The 18,827-nt window shown below is 41.4% G+C and overlaps 1 protein-coding gene across 2 annotated transcripts in view; it reads left to right on the top strand.

Annotated features, from left to right (window-relative positions):
- The window catches only part of LOC126281873 (U3 small nucleolar RNA-associated protein 15 homolog), a 43,793-nt gene extending 25,203 nt beyond the window's left edge, over nucleotides 1–18,590 (top strand). Inside the window, exons 8-9 of one of the 2 annotated variants that reach the window (XM_049981150.1) lie at nucleotides 11,070–11,203; nucleotides 18,279–18,590. In XM_049981150.1, the coding sequence (XP_049837107.1) occupies nucleotides 11,070–11,203; nucleotides 18,279–18,523 (379 nt within the window). In that variant the 3' untranslated portion in view covers nucleotides 18,524–18,590. The remainder of the gene's footprint in view (nucleotides 1–11,069; nucleotides 11,204–18,278) is intronic. The other variant, XM_049981151.1, reaches the window with a different exon arrangement.
- The last annotated feature ends 237 nt before the right edge of the window (nucleotides 18,591–18,827 follow it).

Here is an 18,827-nt window from a genome sequence, read left to right as displayed (position 1 = left end):
TAAAATTCCCAATATTAATTACAGTGACTATGTGTACTGAGCTAGTTAGCATATGATTTTTGTAACATGTTTTGATTAATGCTACCAAGTTAGTAATGGTTTATTTTATAATGGGTTGCTATAAATGAGTGTTTGTCTTATCACAATTTTGTTGGTAACTTCATGTATTTCTGGAGAACATACTCACAGTAGTATCGAGCACATTCAAGATTGTGAAATTCCTACCTGCTCAAGTATCCAAGGCTGTAACAAATTATAAAAACATCAGAAGAAATATAATTAACATAGGTATGGCTATCCAATTCAGTAGATGTGAAGAAATGGAGCTGCTACTGAACTGCATTAAAATTTTTCATCGGCATTAAACAGTGTATGAGAAAACCATTCAAAAGATGAAATCAACAAATAATATCAGATAGAATACATGTGCTATACAGAAAGAAAGACACTATGACTGAAGAGGCATATCATTTGTATAGAAGTAAGTAAAGTTTTTATGTGAATTTTAATTTTCAAATAGACATGCTATGGGTCTTCATTAATGAATAGCTAAGTGATTGCAAAGACAAAATTTGTGAAAGACATGAGAGGAAGCTAGCAAAATTTGAAAATATATTCCCTACAGTACAATATCATAATTTCAATAGTTTTCAAAAATCTGATCATATATTCTTCAACAGAGTGTTTAATAAAGTCTGAATAAATTTCACAGAAGAGGAAAATATTCATTTGAGGAAAGGGCTTAAGTATGATGCAATGTCTAATATTAAATATTCATTTATACTGGAAAATTTAATTGTAGACCTTAAATTAGCTTTAGCTAATACAAGAATGTGAAGTTCCAAAAGTGTTCAGAGTATCTCATGAAATTTATAACTCACAAAATAAAGATCTACAGGTGATTAAAAATATTAATAAAAACTTAGACAAGGCTCTTGTAACCCTCAGTCAGAATGAATATGTAGCCCAACCAAAGAATTCTTGTAGGAGAATAATGTTTCCGAATGAGAGGAAGTTCCGATTATAAATACGCAGAAAGAAATTAGGAGTTTTGAATTGAGGAAGCATTTGATAAAGACTATTTAAAAAAAGTGATTTATTAAATGAATTCAAAGTCTCTAAAGGTCCAATCCCAGTGTAAAGTGCATAAAATAGGGTAGCCAATTCATTTTATAGATAACATTATAAATGGCGGATACCACGATTTAGCAAAATTTTACACAGTCAGGTTGAAAAATCACATGTTTTTCAGAATAATGTTTCAGTAAGTATCAGTCACAGATAGGTTCACTTTATGAACCTTTACACCAATGTGACAGTTCATATCAGTTTAGAAATAGTGGAATAGAACCTGAAAGCTAATAAAAAAGAACTAACAGATGAATAGATTACAGGATTAATATAGCTGCTGAAAGTGGCAGTAAAAAATAATTATTTTGTCTTTAGTGGAAACCTTTTTCAACAATCAGATGACTTCACAGTGGGTAACCCATTAGCCATCATTCTGGCCTGTATTTTTAAAAATGTTTTAGAAGAAAATTTTTTTAAAAGTCAGGCACAAACAAAATTAGGTGATCAATTTTGCTTGCAGTATGTTGATGACATCTTGATTGTGTTTAATGGGACAAAAGATGAAACTGACCTACTTTTTACAACATTTAATAGTCTTCATGAAAAATTACATTTACTAGTGAGTTACAAAATGAAAATTATGAACTAAGTTTTTTAGATTTCAAACCTGTGATTATAGGTGCCAGAATAACTTTCAATATTTTTCACAAAACCCTAGTACAGATCATTTTATACCACATGACTCAACAAACCCTGAGTCTCGCTAGATGGCTTTTTTCACTCATCTATAAATCCTGCAATAGTAACACCTTTAAATACAGAAAAAGTAGTTAAAGAGATGCTGTAGCCTATAATAATGGATACACACCATCTATAGTAGACAGTAATTGCATCTGTAATAGACAATTTTTAGAAGAAAACAAGATATAGAGGTACCACCTTAAGTGACTGTAAAAGTGAGAAAGTGAAAATAAATGGTACATTTCGCTGCCTTTTGTAGGCAATATGCAGTATCTTATGTGATTAGACCACAGGCGGTTAACAAATATAACTGCAAATTAACTTTCTCTGCTGACAGTAGCCTCTTAATTCATAGTATTAAGGCAGCAAATTAACCTTTATGCAGTTCAGGTGTGTATAAGGTGACCTGATAGATGTCTAGGGGCATTTAAAATAAGATATGAAGAACATCTTTTAGGTGAAAAGGTACTAATGTGCATAATTCTACATTCACAGAACACTTACTATTGTTGGGTGATAATCCAGAAACAGTAGAATAAATTGCGATCCAGCATAAAGAAGATTAGATATATTAGAAAGAATTAGAGGTTTTTAGGTACAATATAAGAATAGAGGATCATCTTTAAATAACAGTTACACTTGTGAAATTGAGACTTCTTTGATGGTTTCAAACTGTTACTTGTGCGTGTGTAAATATTTTGCCGCATTACCTCGTTGTCAACATCACTTCCTCTTCGAAAGCATTGTTTTCAATTCTTCATGAGAGAAACCTGTAATTTATAACTAAGACTTTTTATACCGCTATGGTGCAAAAAATATAGTTATTTTATTTAAGTCTATTTGGTACTTTTTTATTTTTCATATGTTGCCAAGTAAGTATTGGTTTCATTGTCCAGTTGGGGATTTTAATTATTTTACTCTATAATTGGTAGCTAGAAATAATTGTGTTGCAACAATTTTTAAGTAACTTCATGTACTATCAAAACCTAGGTCAAATTTAAATGACGAGACTTCCTGCAGCTGATAGGCTGGCTACTTCATTAGCTGCAGTTTAGTCACAGTTGCTGTTAACAGTGATGTTCAAGATTGTGATAAGAGCATATTCTGAGGCATCAAAGAATCGTCAGTTTGGCATTGGAGGGAAGTGTAAGGGCTAAAATGCTAGAGGGAGACGAAGGGGCAAATGCAGTAAGCAAATTCAAATGGTGATAGGTTGTAGTAGACACGTAGAGGTGTCTGAGATGAGGAGTCTAGTACAGAATTGGTTAGTGTGGGGAACTTCATCAAACTAGTCTTCAAACCAAAGATGATGACCACGATAATAATAATAATAATAATAATAATAATAATAATATGTTTACTTTTCTTAATCGATTTTATGAAAGAGTCTTTACTGGAAGATGGATGTCAGTTGTGGCAAGATATTAGATAATTGTTGGTGTAATGCTGATACTAACACCCTGTTATAATCCATTTACTTGCTAAGTAATGCATGCACATGACCAAGCCTTTTGTAAAGAACTAAAGGAAAACATTTAGGCAGCAGAAGAAACATGCAGATATTACAGTAAATGTGATTCAAGATCTCCATGAATGTGATACATGTATGTGATTACTTGAAGATCTTTGTTAGTCATCATTGATAGATAGGGATGCAAGAATCTGCCCCCCTCCCCCCCCTCTCCGCAGGGGCTCAGCATTCATTTGCTGGCAGGTTTGGCGACACCGGGGTTCCTGATCTGGGGACTGGTAAGCGCTGCCAGGTCCCTGTCATCCTAAGCTCTGGGCATACTTCAGCGACCATGGTGCGGCACAGCAGTGGAACGTTGTGTGTCTCAGTGAATGGGGATCTCGTCTTGACTGCCCAGATTGCGAGGATGGAATAAACCTCTATGAACAACCCCTCAATCTCAAGGTGTGCTGCACGCTAATGAGATGCATGGCTGTTCCCCTCTGGGGAACCTGCCGCACCTCAGTTGCATAAGGCTTACCTAGGTACGCGGGGCTCTGTCTATGTGGACTTCTAATTCCCTAGCTGCTCGTGAGACCGAGCCGGAACCCTTGAACTTTTATTCCTCACCTCCCAGCGGAAAGGGTGGGCCACTGGTAGGTTCTAACACCCAGTCCAACAAGAGGGCTCATGCAGTCAGTCCTCCTGATTTAGTTACTGGTAAAAGAATGCAAACTGCTTCGCAGAATGTGTTTCTTACATTTAAAAGAAAAGAGAGGAGTTTCGATAAAATTTCACCATTTTATATACAGAAAGGCTTAGAAGGCATTGCTGGCACCCTTAAAATCTATAAAGCACTTGCGAAATGGAACCTTGTTGGTTGAAACATCTAGCTTCCAACAAGTCAAGAACCTTCAGAAGGCACAATTCCTTGGCGAGTTTGCAATAGGGACTGAATTTCACTACAGCTTGAACTACCACAAAGGTGTTGTGACTTGCAGGGATCTCTTTGACATTCCCCAAGATGAACTGAAGGCTGAATGGTCCCGGGAAGGAATTGTCGACGTGCAACACATTATGAAACAGGTGGATGGTGGTCTCGTGAAGTCCGACTCGTTTATTCTTACTTTTAGCAGCACCAAATTGTCAGAGCATGTGAAGGCAGATTTCCTACGTCTCAGTGTATGGGCTTATTACCCCAACTCCATGCGGTGTTTTAAGTGCCAACACTTTGGGTACACTTCTCTCAGCTGTAGAGGGGAAGCCACTTGCGGGAAATGTGGTAAAGCCGCCCATGAGGGAGTTGGTTGCTCCTCTCCTCCTAGTTGTGTCAACTGCTCTGGGGATCACCCTGTATGGAGTAGGGAATGCAGAGTTTTCCGTGAGAAACGGAAGATCCAGAAACTTAAAACCACAAAACACATCCCGTATGGTGAGTCGGAGAAAATATACAAGTCCATGCAGCCGACAATGTTTGCCGCCTTCTTTTCTTCCATTCTGAAACAGCCAGTCTAGAAAACTGATGCCGCTACACAAAAGGAGGTTGCTGCTGTCAGCACTAGCACCTGTGTTTGTCAGTGTACGTGTGCTGCTGCAGTTCCTGTGAAGCTTGCTGTTCGCCCCCCCAACCCCCCCCCCCCCCCCACCTTCCCCGGCCTTCTGACCAAGCCATGGTAGCTGACATCATGGACCTTCCTGCCCCTCCCCAGGTCAAGTCTTGTGCACTGCCCAGCACTGCTACACCACCTACCGCTTCTAAGGTTTTGGCTCCAATGCCACCTCAGACCAAAAAATCTAAGCCAAAGCCAAAGGTAAAGACTTGCGTGCTGAAGGAGACTGAGGGTATACAGTCTGCTGATGTTGATGTCATTCTCTCTGACGTCTCTCTCGACTCCTCTTCAGAAGCGATGGAGGTTGATGTCAGACTGGGAAAATCGTCTCGCCCCAAAACTGAACCTACCTGTTGTGGGCTCTCCTCCCCAACAGAAAGTGAGGATGAAGGTACTCCCACCCTGATAGATGGCTCCCATTATACAGTGGAACACGAATGGATTCCAGACACATGTGGATGAACTGAAACTCTTAGCACAGCAACACCCCCTGTGAGGTGTTTATGGGAGAAACATTTAAAACCATCTGATGCTCCTGTACTAAGGGGCTATATGTTATATCACAAGGATGACCGGACTGGGGAAAGGGCCAAAGGCGGAGTTGCCGCGTTTGTAAATAATGGCGACCACTCTGCTCTCCCCCTCGATACTGACCTGGTCATTTATATATATTGTGAAAAGCAATGATCCCATAACACTCCCCTGTGGCACACCAGAGGTTACTTTAACGTCTGTAGACATCTCTCCATTGATAACAACATGCTGTGTTCTGTTTGCTAAAAACTCTTCAATCCATCCACACAGCTCGTCTGTTATTCCGTAGGCTCTTACTTTGTTTATCAGGCGACAGTGCGGAACTGTATCGAACGCCTTCCGGAAGTCAAGGAAAATGGCATCTACCTGTGAGCCTGCATCTAATATTTTCTGGGTCTCATGAACAAATAAAGCGAGTTGGGTCTCACACGATCGCTGTTTCCAGAATCCATGTTGATTCCTACAGAGTAGATTCTGGGTTACCAAAAACGACACGAGACATGAGCAAAAAATATGTTCTAAAATTCTACAACAGATCGACGTCAGAGATATAGGTCTATGTTTTGCGCATCTGCTCGACAACCCTTCTTGAAGACTGGGACTACCTGTGCTCTTTTCCAATCATTTGGAACCTTCTGTTCCTCTAGAGACTTGCAGTACACGGCTGTTAGAAGGAGGGCAAGTTCTTTCGCGTACTCTGGCTGCTTTCGTGGCGGTCTCCCCATTTTCATTCAGTCTTTCCTGTCTCAGCGGTTTTTCTGGACCCGAGTTGGTAACACACTGTCTGATCGCTTTGAGCAAGAGAACGGTGTCCCCCAGGGCAGTGTTTTAAGCATTACCCCCTTTGCCATAGCCATCAACAGTAGAATGTCTACAGTGAGGAGTCCAGTACAGTGCTCCTGATTTGTGGATGACTTTGCTGTTTTCTGTTCCTCCTCCAGTGTTGCAACCGTGAGCTGTCAGTTGCAGCTAACACTGCAGCGGTTAGAGGAGTGGGCTGCAAAGCCGGGTTTTTGTTTTTCTGCCGATAAGTGTGTTTGTGTTCATTTTAATCGTTCTCGTCGTCTTTTTACTTTGCCTGCCTTGCATATGGGGGATACTGTCCTACATTTTAGAAACAGTGCAGTTTCTGGGCCTAATTTTTGACTCCAGGTTGTCATGGTTGCCACACCTATGAGACTTGAAAGCCAGAACCCTGAAGGCACTGAACATCTTCAAGTGCCTCAGCCACAGGTCTTGGGTAATGGACAGGGTGTCTCTCTTTCAGTTTTATTGGGCTTTTGTGTGTTCATGGCTGGACTACGGGTGCACAGTGTATGGGTCAGTGAGGCCGTCTTATTTGCGGAACCTTGATGCTGTCCTCCATGCAGGGATTTGACTTTCCACTGGTGCTTATCAGACCAGTTCCATAACCACTCTCTGTGCTGAAGCTGGAGAACTGCCACTTACCATCCGGTGGCAGCTCCTGCTGGTGCACCAGGCTTGTAAGTTTCTTGCAGCTCCAACCTCGCCTGTTCACCATATTTTTTGCTCATCCACCTCTGGACCGCCTCTTTTCCCACCATCCCCGGGCTACATTGCTGTTTGGGATCCGTTTGCAACATGTGCTAGAGTCCCTCGGTGTGGAGTCTGTACAACCCCAAATCCTGGGTTTTAACTGCCTGCCATCCTGGTTACTGGAGAGGTGTGGAGTGATTTTAGATTTGGTGCAGTACAAGAGAGAGTGCACTCCTACCACCATTTTTAATGGAGCATTTTCTGCCATTTTATCTGAGCACCACGACTATGTACCTGTTTTTACAGATGAGTCGAAGCAGGGGCATTCTGTTGGTTGCTGTGTTGTTTTTCTGGATCGTGTCCTTAAGGCTCTACTTCCTCCGACTTTTACTGTCTTTGATGCAGAATTGTCTGATCTTGCGGGCACTAGAGGAGATGAGACATTCTTCTGTCCTAAATTCCTTGTCCGTTCCAATTCATTAAGTGCCCTTCACTCATTGCAACATTTGTATCTAGGTTGCCCTCCTCCAAGTGCAGCGACTGGGGAGGGTGGTGGCTTTCTGCTGGGTCCCGGGGCACGTCGGCATTGCTGGGAATGAAAGGGCAGATCTTGCAGCCAAGGAGGCGTGTCTCGATCCACAAGTATTTCAGTGTGCTATCGCCCTGCACGCACTCACCTCGCTGTTGAGCTCACGCGTCATGTGTCGGTGGGAGGATGTGTGGCTGGCAGTGACTGACAATAAGCTCTGTTTACTCAAGCCCACAATGCATGTGTGGTGTACTTGCTTTCAGCCCTGTTGATGGGACGAGGTTCTCCTCACTCGGCTTCAGATAGGCCACAGCTCTATGACGCATGGCTCACTGTGTGATGAGCCCGCCCTCCTGTGGCATTCTTGCTGCTACGTTTTCCCTTTCCTTATGTTTTACTTTCTTATGTAGCATTTTCCTTCTTTTCCTGCTTTCTTTGTGTGTGTGCTTCAGTTTTTTAGGTCTGTCCATATTTTTTCCTTTTAATGTGCGTCAGGGCACTGATGACCTCGACCTTGAGTGCCCATAAGCCCCAAAACACACACACTTACACTCTTACACACACAAGAATCTGCCAGTACATTTTGAAACAAAACTGCGATGTACTTCTACAGAAAGTTGTTGTATGGGGAGACTGCATTGGAAATGAATAATAGTCGAACAGTTAGTTTCATATATTGCCATTTTATTTCATTTCGCCTATGAAGCAGCAGAATTTCAAGACCAGATACTGGTAGTCACTAAGAGAGAGGAAAGAACTGGAGGGAGTACTCTGCTCAGGGACAGATAAGCTATGCCACATTACAGAATGAGGAGGAAGTGAACACCCATAGTAATGCTAAAACTAAAAATGTGATTCTCATCTGATGCCTTCATTATTTCATTAAATTAATAAATATGTCCAATATTCATAGGATCATAGTCCTTCCATTTAATGTATAATGAATTAGTTATTGACCAATGAATACTGCTTTTTATTATGCAGTGTTGCAAATATGCTGTAGAGCTTTCATAGAATAATATATTGAGCACATTCTGATGGACTGAGTGAGGTGGTGCAGGGGTTAGCACACTGAGATTGAATTTGGGAGGACGGTGGTTTAAACTGTGTCCCGCTATCTGATTTAGGTTTTCCGTGATTTTCCTAAATTCCTTCAGGCAAATGCTAGAATGGTTCCATTAAAAGGGCATGCCTGTCTTTCTTCCCCATAATTCCCAAATCCTATGGGACTGATAACCTCACTGTTTGGTCCCTTCCCCCAAATCAACTAACCAGCCATTTTGATGGATAGTTGCCACTTTTTGGTCTTTCTCCTTCTTATTGTCACTGATGTATCAGACAATGTGAACTGCTGTTGTTGAATAATGACCATTCAAGACTTGTTACTATGCTGAGATACGAGGGCATTTCGAAAAGTAAAGATACAATGGCTCGCAGTCCTTAAATAGAAGATTTATTTAGAAAACGTCAGTTACATCTTATTAACTGGATTATTTGTTATTTTTCAACATAATCACCCCCGTTATCCAAACCTTAGTTAAGCCGGTGCACAAGCTTTTGTATCCCAAGGTCATAAAAGGTTGCGGCCTGTTGTCAGAACCACAATTCAACTTCATCTTTGATCTCTTCATTGCCATGGAATGATTTCCCACCAAGATGTGACTTCAGGTAACGAAAGACATGGAAGTCAGTGGGCACAAGGTCCAGACTGTATGGCAGATGGTCCAATATGTCCCATTTGAATTGTTTGAGTAGTGCTTTGGTTACGTGCGCTGTGTGAGGCTGGACGAGGTTATGAAGCAAGCGGACTCCACTTGTCAGCATTTCCCTGCATTTGTTTTGAATTGCCCTGGAAGATGTTTCAAAGTCTGGCAATATGCAGCAGTGTTAATTGTCGTTCCAGGAGGCATAAATTGCAACAGAAGAATGCCTTGTCTGTCCCAAAAAACAAAAGCCATGATTTTCTTAGCTGAAATTAATGTTTTGCATTTCTTGGCTTTTGGTGAATTCGAATGGTGCCATTGCATTGATTGTTGCATGGATTCAGGTGTATGGTGATAAACCTATGTGTCGTCACCTGTCGCAATGTTATCAAGAAACACATCATCTGCTTCAGCATAGCGTGTGAGGAAGTCGAGTGCAAAGCCCATCCTTTTCTTTTTGTGTTCTTCTGTTAACAGTTTTGGAACCTAGCACGTGCATAATTTTCTTTACCCTAACTTGACAGTCACAACATCATAGAGAGTTGTCATTGACACGTCTGGTATGATCCGATGCAATTCGTTCAATGTGAGGCATCTATTCGCATGAATTGTTTCCTCCGTTCTCCGAAGAAGGGCATCAGAGATCACAGATGGCCGACCTGTTCTTTGTTTGCCATGAAGACCAGTCCTATCTTCAGAGAAATGAAGACACCATTTCGTTACATTTTGTCAATTCATGATGTTCCCATAAACAGAAACAATTTCTTTGTGAATATCAGCTGGTTGCTGACCTTTTGCATGAAGAAAACATATGACGGAGCGCATTTCGCATTTGGCGGGATTCTGAATCGACGCATTTTAAACAAGACCTAGTCCAGTCAGAAGCAACGTTCAACTGCCGAACGACTACGAGGAGAAAGCTAACGGTTCGAGGTTAACACCAGTGTTGCCAACTTGCTTGCCAAAACCCTTCTGTTCCTCTGGTGTACGGTGTATCTTTACTTTCCGAAATACCCTCCTACAAGATCACATCATACTGTAGAGCTGATTTTCCATCAGAAAACTTTGTATTGTGTTTAGTACGTCCTGGGCTTTCTTGGCTTGGAGAATATTGATTTTGTGATATTAATGGCATGGGCTGCTTCTGAGTTTTGGCTCTTGATGGTTTGTCCAACAGTGTCCATCCACAAGTGAATGAAATGGTAATAAAAATGTACTGAGTGAGACAACATTACATTAACATTTCATGGCAGTTTGAAATTGTGTGGACTGGGGCCTGAACCTAGTATCTTAACTTTTGTGGGCAATGCTATCACTGAATTAGTCAGGTGTGACTCACTACCATTCTTCTACTTTCCAGACTTCTAAGAATCTCTCCTGCGTACATTATTTGACTGTCTGTCTGGAAAGATACGATGTTGCAGAGAAATGGCTTAGCTGCAATCTAAGCAGTGAGTGCTTTTTTGGAATTTCCTGGTAGTTTACTGTGTGTTGGTCTCGGGCAGTCGGGTCAGGTCCTAATGCTTGTATAACTCAGTCGGTGAAAGCATTTCTCCTGAAGGGTGAGGTTTTGAATTTGAATCCTGGACTGGTGAACTGGGTTTACCTCCAGGATGTTTGAAAACAGTGCACACTCTGCTGCAGAGTGATGAGTCTCATTCTAAAAACAATTCTCTAAGCCTTTTCCCCATAATACCTTTCTTCCAGGAATGCTAGTCCATTAAGGTATGCTATAAAGCTCCTGTGAGCTTACATAGGTTAAACTGTGAGGACAGGCACTCTTGTGTAGCTCAGCTCAGTATTCCCAGCAAAAGGCAACATTCTCTGTCTGACATCCTTTTATTGTAACACTCCAATTTCTAACTTTTGTTTTGTGCATTAGTTACCAGTATAAAAATCTTTTAATGAATTTGTTTTTACCATTTTTTTTTTAGGCGGAAGGCCTTGCGGAGTGCAATTGCTGGAAGAGAAGGGAGATCTTTGCTAACCATTCTAAGATTTCTGATCAAGTATATAGGAGACTACAAATTTACAAGGATACTAATTGATGTTACCAACATATTCATGGGTTAGTACTTAATATAATATTTTATATGCTGACTATAGTTTTTGTATCAGATATTTTCTGAGTATATTACATTGTAGCTTTTAAAATATTAGAAGTAAATGATGAAGACAAAAATAACAACAATCTCATGCCTTGCTATGTACTGTAAAGATGACCTGTTAAGCTGCATACAGGTACAATTAAGACTCTTACACACACATTCATTCACACAAGCAAGCACATCGCACATGCACATGACTGCTGTCTGCAGCAGTTTGGACAAGAATGCAGCTGTCACTGTTGATGCCCCTCCCTATACACCAACATTCCTCATGCCCATGGTCTTAGACTTTTTTTCCCAGTGTCCTTCAGACACAAACTCACTACATCATGCCTCATACATCTTACTATCTCTGTCCTAACTCACTACTACTTCTCCTTAGAAGGGATGGTATACCAACGAGTCTGCAGCACAGCCATGGGCACCTGCAGGCATCCTTTTATGCCAACCTGTTTATGGGCCATCTAGAGGAGAACCTTCTTAGCTTACCAGAATCCCCTAGTCTGATTCAAATTCATTGATGAAATTGATCTGAACTCAGGCCCAAGGCACCCTGTCTTCATTCTTTCACAACCTCTATACCTTCTCTCTCATCTGCTTCATGTGCTGCTCCTCAGTCCAGCATGCCATCTTCCTGGATGTTGACCACCTCCTCTCTGGTGGCTCCATCCACGCCTCTGTCCACAATAAATGCACCGACCTCCAACAATATATGCACTTCAGCAGCTATCATCCCTTTCACACCAAAAAATCCTTCTCATACTGCCTATCCATCCAGAGATGGTGTATCTGCAGCAACAAGAACATCCTTGCGCAGTGTATTGAGAGTCTCACCAAAGCATATACACACAGGCACTATCCCCCAGACGTAGTCCACAAACAGATCTCCCATTCTGTTTCCCTCACACTCCCTATCCTCCCACCAACTTCAAAGAACCAGCTAGCTACAAAGGAGTGCCTCCCTTTGTCAGCCATTACCACCCTAGACTGCAACAACTGAACCACATCATTTGCCAGGACTTCGATTACCTACTATCAAAAGCTGAAATGAGTGATGTCCTACCCAAGATCCTCCCCCCCCCCCCCCCCCTCCCCTGAAAGTGAAGTTCCAACCTCCAAAACATCCTAGTCTATCCCTATGCTACTCCCTATCCCAACTCCTTGCCAAAAGAGTCATAATCCTGTGGAAATTCCAAATCAGAGGTCGGACCACCTGTGAAAGCAGTCATCTCATATACCAGCTCTGCTGCAACCATGTATGGTGTTTTATACTGGTATGATTATCAACCAGCTGTCCACCAGGATGAAGCCATTGCTAAACTGTGGCATAGAGCAAAGTAGATTACCCATTGGCACAATATGCAGCTGAACATAACGTACTTGCTTCCAATGACTGCTTCACTACTGGAGACATCTGGATCCTCCCTCCACCACCAGTTTTCTGAAAGGCATCGCTGGGAGTTCTCCTTACAAACTATTCTCTGCTCCTGAAATTATCCTGTCCTCAATGTATGGTAACATTCTGTCCGCACATTCTCCACCCAACAGTTTCCACCTCCTCCCTATTTTTGTCTCCCACCCTTTTTGTGCGCCACCCTCTGCCAGTGCATCCACCCATCCTTTTCAGCCCCCCCCCTCCCCCAATCTCTCTGCCCCACAGCCTTCCAAAGCTGCACCTGTTGGCAGTCTAGTCACCGCACCCTCCCCCTCCCCCTCCCCCTCTGGATTGCTACTTCCATTCCATGTGACAGTTGTATTCTGGTCCGAACTGCTCGAGGTGGGGTTGTGTGTGTGCCCAGAGTGCTTGCTTGTGTGAATGAGTGAAAGTGTGTGTGTGTGTGTGTGTGTGTGTGTGTGTGTGTGTTTTTCTGACAAAGGCTGTGGCTGACAGCTAATATTTAAGTGTCTCTTAATTGTGCCTGCCTGCAATTTAATGTGTCATCTTTACGGTAAATAGCAGTTTGTATTTTCCTTACATTGTTGATATTACAACCAGGAGTTTCAGTTGTTTGAGGGCAGAAATAATGTGTTCACAGACTGTAAGGTCCTCCATGTTTGTGTGTAAGAAGATATATACTGGGTGATCAAAAAGTCAGTATAAATTTGAAAACTGAGTAACTCACGGAATAACGTAGCTAAAGAGGTACAAATTGAGACACATTCTTGGAATGACATGGGGTTTTATTAGAATGAAAAAAAAAAAAAATACAAAAGTTCAAAAAATGCCCGACAGATGACGCTTCATCTGATCAGAATAGCAATAATTAGCTTAATAAAGTAAGACACAGCAAAGATGATGTTCTTTACAGGAAATGCTCAATATGTCCACCATCATACCTCAGCAATAGCTGTAGTCGAGGAATAATGTTGTGAACAGCACTGTAAAGCATGTCCGGAGCTATGGTGAGGCATTGGCGTCGCTTGTTGTCTTTCAGCATCCCTAGAGATGTCGGTCAACCATGATACACTTGCGACTTCAGGTAACCTCAAAGCCAATAATCGTACGGACTGAGGTCTGGGGACCTGGGAGTCCAAGCATGACGAAAGTGGCAGCTGAGCACATGATCATCACCAAACGACGCGCGCAAGAGATCTTTCACACGCCTAGCAATATGGGGTGGAGCGCCATCCTGTATAAACATCGTACATTCCAGCAGGTGTTTATCAACCAGGCTGGGGATGATGCGATTCTGTAACATATTGGCATACCTCTCACCCGTCACGGTAGCAGTTACAAAACCAGAATTGCACATTTCCTCGAAGAAAAAAGGCCCGATAACGCTAGATGTGGTAAATCCAACCTATACGGTGACTTTCTTGTCATGCAATGGAGTTTCCACGACAGTTCTAGGATTTTCAGTAGCCCAAATTCTGCAGTTGCGGGTATTGACAGACACTCCGAATGTGAAATGAGCTTCGTTGGTCCACAACACGTTACTCAATGAATCGTCATCTGCCGCCATCTTTTGAAACGCCCACACCGCAAATGCCCTCTGCTTCACTAAATCACCAAGTAACAGTTCATTATGCCAATAGATTTTGTACGGATAGCATCGGAGGGTACGCCTAAGTGCCAACCAAACAGTAGTGTATGGAATGCGGGTGCGACATGCGACTTCCCCATGCATAAACGAACCTGCTACAGTCTCAATTTCTTCCTGTACTGTCTCAGAAGCATTACGACTTGTGCTCGGCGGGCTACTAAGGGGTCTATCGTCTAAACAGCCCGTGGCTTTGAACTTCGAAATCATTCTCGTCACAGCTGCATTTGTCAACAGACCTTTACCCGTTCGATCCCCTTCCTGTGGCGATAGGATCGTAACGCTGAACTAGCAGAGCCCCATTCTGATAATACGGCTTCACTAAAAGCGCGTTTTCAGGTAATGTCAACATGCTGCGACTGCTGGTGCATCTGATTCTCTCTCTCCTTACAGCTCCTTGTGTACACAATTGTCATGTGCAGTCACTGATGTTTTGCTGTCCTGTGCCATCTGTCGGACTTTTTGTGAACTCTTTTTTTTTTTTTTTGTTCTAATAAAACCCCATGTCATTCCAAGCATGTGTGTCAATTTTTACCTCTCTATCTACATTATTCTGTGGTTTATTAAATTTTCAAATTTATACTGACTTTTTGATCACTCGGTACTATAAGACAAATGAATTATGAGCATAACTTTTTTACAGTAGCCGCTCCTTTCATTAGAGAGCTGTACTTGCTGATGAGACTGTAGTGTACAGCATTACACACACACACACACACACACACACACACACACACACACACGATAAGCCAAAATATTAAACCACTTCTCGCTGGAAGACTGAATGATGGATGGTGATGTAGAGGGCATGTGACTAGGTAAGCAATGCGTATAAACTGAGCAGAGAGATGAATGAGAAATCATTCTAATGACAATGTGTGCTGCAAATCAGGAATTCCATTGACATAATGGACTTTGACCAAGGGTAAATTGTTGAGGTTCTCTGCCTGGGAACAAGCATCTCAGATGTGGCAATAATGGTTAGTTGTTTGCTTACCACTGGCATGAGAAGTTCTGGAAAGTTCTGAAGGACAGTGAATCTATGACTACAGGGAGTTGGACATTGACACATAGTGTATGAGGTTGTATGCTTGTTTACTCTGTAAAGCAGGACAGGCTGTGATCTGTGGCTGATCTGGTAACACAGTAAAATGGCAGAGGTATTTTGGAGCACACCTTTCAGCACATGTTGTTGAACATGAGGCTCCACAGCAGATGATCTATGCATGTTCCCATAATGAGCCAACAACATTGTCTGTTGCAATTATAATAGGCACAGGATCTTTGAGATTTGACCATGTGTTAGTGGAAATGTGTCATTTAGTCAGGTGGATCACAGTTACACCAGGTTAATGGTCATGTCCGAATATACTGTTATCCATGTGAACAGCTGCTTGAAACATGCACTGCATTGTGGATGCATGATGGGGGGAAGATTCACCTGGTCTTCCATGAGATCTGTTGTAGGAATTAAGACACCATGATAGCTGTGGACTACATGAATATTATTGCAGCCTATGTCCTCTGGAAACTTACCAAGGACTTTTTTAACCCATGCTGTACAGAAGCACTGCTGTATTGCATGAAGCTGGTTTCATAATATTTTGGCTCCTGTGTGTGTGTGTGTGTGTGTGTGTGTGTGTGTGTGTGTGTGTGTGTGTGTGTCAGATTGACACTACCGTATTTACTCGAATCTAAGCCGCACTTTTTTTTCCGGTTTTTGTAAACCAAAAACCCGCCTGTGGCTTAGAATCGAGTGCAAAGTATGTGGAAGTTCCGAAAAAAGTTGGTAGGTGATGCCACAACTAATTTCTGCCGTCGAATATATGTAGCGCTACACAGGCATGCTTTGCAGGCACAAAGAGAAATACTGGCGCAAAAACCTCCGCGTCAGTAAATAAATTAAACACAAGGTGGAAGACGAGCTGTTTTCTCCGCCCGAAGTTTCGACCACTGAATTTTCGTACCTTATCCAATGAAGTAAATACTAATTCCGTATTGTTCATCTTCGAATGTAACAGCATTTCAAATTTTCAATGTACTACGAAAATCCGACTGACAAGACTGTTGGGGATGTTTGTAAAGGTGGCCAACTCTACGTTCTGAATTTTTTCCTACCTGTGAGAAGAGATGGTTGCTAAATATAAACATTTTGCCATGTATTCTTTCATATTTGCTGCTATCTCATTTAAATCTTGTCTGCCTAATAAACTACGAAACTAGAGTGAGACAACAGCAAACACGGAAGAATATACATATCATGTCATGTTTATATTCGTATTATTCTTATGCCTAATAGTGATACAGTCAGAAATGAAGCAAGGGCAATTGACTAAATTTTCAAATCTAAGATGACTAATTCCTATGCAGAATATAGTGTACTAAAGAGGCGTGTGCAAAGATTTTCAAACGGAGAAAAATTTTCGCTAAACTCTCGTTCAGAACATCTTCTGTTGTACACAGTCTATTATTTGGTTCTTGTTGATCATTATCAAAGAATGCAGCAGTGTAAGTGACAACATATAGCAGTCTCTTGCCATTGTTTCGGTAATGAGACGATTCCTCTCTCTTTTTTTTTTTTTTAATTGTAAGCGGCGGTAGCGCGCACAAAAGCAAGCCATGTCCCGATCGGCGACGGGTCGTAAACACTCACTATCAGAATGCGACAAACAATGCATGACACAGTACAGTAATGCATTTTCAGCTTAGAGTGACGTAAACACCTATAACAAAGAGAACAACACTTAGATCAAAGAAAAATAAGCTATTGATTCAAACCAGACGAAGCATGTGAAAAAGGAAGGGTACCCGTATAAATACGGACCTGCCTGACACATAGAAATGACTATCTGGTAAAGCGTAACTGCTAAGCTTAGGACGTAAACCAAACTACTGTAGGTGTATCATCATTCATTCGACCTAAATTGTGTCTCATATTACAATGGACCAACTTTGTTTCGATTTGGAGGCGCGGCCCATACCTTTTCTCTCCCTTTGAATTTCGAGTCTCAAATTTCAGGTGTGGCTTAGATTTGGGAAATTTTTTTTTCCTTGATTTCGAGTCTCATTTTTCAGGTGCAGCTTAGATTCGAGTAAATACGGTAATCCCAATACTCTTCAGTTGTGGTGCACCATAACTGCAATCCTTTGAAAGATTCTGGAGTCTGTCTTCCGGATCAGACACAGTTAGCTCTGCGTAAGACACTGAGAAATTCTAATGTATTCCAACTTACTGAAATACTAAAAACTTGTTAAATGACTAGATTTGATGTAATATGAGATGTAGGCACAAAATTTTAATTATCACTTCAAAAAATAAAGTTACATGGTTAATGTTTTGCAGATACATGTCTGCAGTCCTGTTACACATTATAATCCCCATACCACAGTACTGTAGCATGCTGCTATAGCCAAAACAATATGGTGCAGCACATTAGTAATTAGTTTCCAGCAGCAATAGAAATGTTGCTGCTGTAGCAGGCAAGTCCAGTGGCTATACATGCCCTTTAAATTGGTCTGATAGAGCTGCAACGTTCTCCACTGCCGTAGAAAGTGAATTACAGCACAGTACACCAATTTATCAGTGAGCTGCACTATGCCTTTTGGTTGATTTAAGGGTATGCTGTCATGCTGTGTTGTGGGGATTTAATTGTGTACCGGGACTGCAGATGTACCTGTGAACAAATAAAAAACTAATTGTGTAACTGTATTTTTTGAGGTGATAATTCAAACTTTGACTACCTACATACACCATGATGTTGGACAGGAAGTGTTCATGTGGAGCTGCCATAAGTCAGGGCATAATTTGAAAGTAGTATAAATCCGACTTGTTGCAAAATGCATACATTCTTTTGGTAGACAGTGTATACAATATCACTAGTACTTCAGATGTTGAGAGGGACTGATGCTGAGATAATCAGGAGAAGTTGAAGCAAATAAACATGCAACTAATTAAGGTTTATAAGAAATAAGTCCAAATGTATCTTATTTTCAGATGTCTATGAGGATGTAATAGATCAGGACCCTGAGGTTAGCAAAATGTGCAGTGTCCTTGCAGAGAAACTGAGGAAAGAGGAGGAGCTGACTAAACAACTCTTAGAAGTGCAAGGAGCACTTCAGCTTATTCTCTCAGCAGCAAGTGTTGGAGAGCAGAACATTGAAACCCGCTTCACAACAGAAAAATTGTATCCATCTGAGAATGCCCAAGTTAACCCAGTTGTTAATGTTAAAATTGAATAGCTTCATTGTGCTGTAAATTACTTTTGTACATATTTTCAATATACGAGTTTTCTTAAAGAAAATTTAACTTTCTGTTATTTCTGTGTGGAACATGACCAAAATTTTGAAGCAACTCCAAAGTGATGGTGCTATTGATCCTTAAGATACATTATGAGACTGAGTTACTTCTTTGGATCTGACACTGAGTTGAAGCCTAGGGAATCTCAAAGTTTTTCAAGGAAGGAGAAACCTAGAATGTGCCATTGAAAAGGAAATTTGTGACTCTTGCCTTCTGGGATATAGAGGGGTTGATTCTTGTTTACAA

The sequence above is a fragment of the Schistocerca gregaria genome, chromosome 7, assembly GCF_023897955.1.
Source record: "Schistocerca gregaria isolate iqSchGreg1 chromosome 7, iqSchGreg1.2, whole genome shotgun sequence".
NCBI lineage: Eukaryota > Metazoa > Arthropoda > Insecta > Orthoptera > Acrididae > Schistocerca > Schistocerca gregaria.
The sequence above is the reverse complement of the archived record's forward strand: the minus strand, read 5'-3'. Positions and strand labels throughout refer to the sequence as shown.